Source organism: Sinocyclocheilus anshuiensis, unplaced genomic scaffold (genome assembly GCF_001515605.1).
Source record: "Sinocyclocheilus anshuiensis isolate Anshui unplaced genomic scaffold, SAMN03320099.WGS_v1.1 scaffold933, whole genome shotgun sequence".
Classification (NCBI taxonomy): domain Eukaryota; kingdom Metazoa; phylum Chordata; class Actinopteri; order Cypriniformes; family Cyprinidae; genus Sinocyclocheilus; species Sinocyclocheilus anshuiensis.
Genome location: NW_015555754.1, coordinates 41,254 through 44,264, shown reverse-complemented (window position 1 = coordinate 44,264; position 3,011 = coordinate 41,254). Strand labels below are relative to the sequence as shown.

The 3,011-nt window shown below is 37.2% G+C and overlaps 1 protein-coding gene across 1 annotated transcript in view; it reads right to left on the bottom strand.

Annotated features, from left to right (window-relative positions):
- LOC107673781 (UPF0585 protein C16orf13 homolog B) overlaps nucleotides 1-2,225 on the bottom strand; it is a 4,643-nt gene extending 2,418 nt beyond the window's left edge. The window contains 6 exon segments of the mRNA XM_016467571.1: nucleotides 246-324; nucleotides 468-535; nucleotides 667-726; nucleotides 1,564-1,726; nucleotides 1,829-2,031; nucleotides 2,133-2,225. Coding sequence (XP_016323057.1) covers nucleotides 246-324; nucleotides 468-535; nucleotides 667-726; nucleotides 1,564-1,726; nucleotides 1,829-2,028 — 570 coding nt within the window. The 5' untranslated portion in view covers nucleotides 2,029-2,031; nucleotides 2,133-2,225.
- Between the last annotated feature and the right edge of the window lie 786 nt (nucleotides 2,226-3,011).

Here is a 3,011-nt window from a genome sequence, read left to right as displayed (position 1 = left end):
TCTGAAAGAAGAAAGTCATATACACCTAGGATGCCTCGGGGGTGAGTAAAACACAGCCTCATTTTCATTTTTGGGTGAACTAACCATTTAATTGTTGTATGAATCATGCCACAATGCAAAAACTCAAAATAGTCCCATACTAGGCTGTATTTTCTTTTTGATTTTAGGGTGACAAGTGATCTGGACATTCACCAAAAGATGCTTTGTTTATAGGCTTCAGAAATTAAGTAATTAATGCCCCTCACCATTCGTTCCATTCTCATTCCGTTACTGAACGCCAGCTGTCTGAGCACATCGATGTCTGGAAGACCCCAGTCCGGATTCCTGATTGACAGTAGGTGTAAAACAGGGCAAGACAGACAGTAGGTTTGTAAGCTGAAAAAATGTCTACATATTTCATCTTTGATAATAAATATCAATATATTGATTCTTGAAATAAAAAAAAAAGTGTCAGTTTGAAAACCCACATCTGGCGTAATGTCTGGTCCAACTGTTCATTGCAGATTGGGGTGATGGTTCCATTGATAGCATACGGCTGAGACACATTTCATTCCACGAGGTTATGATGTTTATAGTGAGATTTATGTTTAATGTGGTTATGACTATATGTTGTTTATCTAAAACATCTAAAACATCATATGAAAATGATACAATAGTCAAACTCACTCCATAAGTCATTAATAGGCCGTTCTGTTTCAGTATCTGCCCAGATCCTTTAAACACACCCTGTGGATACAAGACTACATTAATGCATTTTTGAACTGGATTTGAATACATACGTTAGTTCAAATTTTAAAGGTTTTTGAGAGAAATTAATACTTTTATTCAGCAAGGATACACTGACTTGATAAAAAATTACAGTACATTTTTCAATTTTACGTGTGTGTGTGTGTGTGTGTGTGTAAAAAAGTTGTAAGTCAATATTGCATATATATTGGTGCCATACCTCTGCAGTGCTGAAGGGGCTGTACTGAAGCAGGTTGATTGCCATAATAATGTCACAGGAGCTTCGTGGAAGTCCTGCCCATTTCTCCCAGGGTTGACTGGCATCCAGATACACCGGCTCCAGCACTGTTTTTGCTTTAGTGGCCCCTATATAAGCTCTGATACTGCAACAGAGACGTTAACATTACAAACCCTGATAATTCTGTGATATATGTCTCATAATGGCATTTGTAATTAGTATCACAAAAAGAACCTGTGTGCCATACCTGTTTCATGCTTCCTCCTTGATGTCTGATGGCTGCCACGTGACAAAGGGCATTTCTTGAGCAACTGGAGTAATGATGCTGAAAATTCAGCTTTGATTACAGGAATAAATTACATTTTAAAATATATAAAATCTTGCAATTTTACATTTTAATATATATGTATAAAATAATTCATATGAATTTCCCATCATAAATGCAGCTTTGGTGAGCATAAAAGAAAGGGCATTAAAAAAAATGTAGTTATATAGTTACTTATTTTTCATAGTGCAAGTCTTTTTTGATAGTCTGAGATATATATATATATATGTGTGTGTGTTTGTAAGTCAATATTGCATATATATTGGTGCCATACCTCTGCAGTGCTGAAGGGGCTGTACTGAAGCAGGTTGATTGCCATAATAATGTCACAGGAGCTTCGTGGAAGTCCTGCCCATTTCTCCCAGGGTTGACTGGCATCCAGATACACCGGCTCCAGCACTGTTTTTGCTTTAGTGGCCCCTATATAAGCTCTGATACTGCAACAGAGACGTTAACATTACAAACCCTGATAATTCTGTGATATATGTCTCATAATGGCATTTGTAATTAGTATCACAAAAAGAACCTGTGTGCCATACCTGTTTCATGCTTCCTCCTTGATGTCTGATGGCTGCCACGTGACAAAGGGCATTTCTTGAGCGAAGTGCACCACATGCTGCCCTGTGCCTGATCCCAACTCAAGACCAAACAGCTCACGGTGAGACTGATCCTCCAGTAGCTCCCAGAGCACCGACAGCAAACCGTCCTGACTGCGCTCAGCTGCAGGAGAGAGCAGCATGATCTGCAAAAGAGAGGAACAGTTAATTGACTTTTGCTAAATGCTGAACATGTTTATTTCTAAATGCCAGGACCATACATGTTACATATGTTGCTGATACTTACGCTGCACTGTTCGGTGGATGTGGAAGTGCTCAGTGATGGCTGATGAACCGACAGATGGATCAGGAGATTACCTGGATAAGAGGCTTCTGTCTGCTCCTCCCCTTCAAGTCCTGCATGAGAACTAATGTTTTTGGCTCAATATAACTGTATTAACAAAGAAACAAACAGAGCATGCAAATGACCTTTATCTTGGAAATTTTATGTAGTGGCATAATATTTGATTTTATTTGATTATTGTTATTCCTTATAATACAGCACTCTGAAAGTCTTGATTCTGATTAAACCATTGTTTCATTTGGCCATAAAGCACATCAGTATAACAAATAAATACATTTTGAGCTGTAGCCAAACAAGTGAACTAAACTGTATCAGAAAATCGAAAAATGACATCCATAGGTTTTTTTCTTTTTCTGTGGGTTAATCGGTTTTCTGTGGGTTTATATCAAATGGTCCAACATTGGGTGCTGGACCATTGATTGACTGATTGATTGATTTGCTGAGTGATTACCTCTATGTGTTGTTACAAAACCACTGCAGTATTTTGTTTTAATTATTTTATTTTATTTGGTTTAAGCACAGTGGCCATTTTGGTCAGATTAGAATGGTCTGAAATTGTTCGACCTTTAGGGTTTATAATAGGAAGGATTTGAATCTCTGTCCTACTTTTTAGGCAGCACCTAAGTATTGTATACATGCAGAATATTACATTTTATTTATTTTTTATATTTTTTATTTTATTTTAAAGCAACACATTATTTATTTCAGGTTGATTATCTCTTGAGGGACCAGATAAGACCCTTACATTTTCACAGATTGCCCTACTGGTTTGGTGATAGATAGATAGATAGATAGATAGATAGATAGACAGACAGACAGACA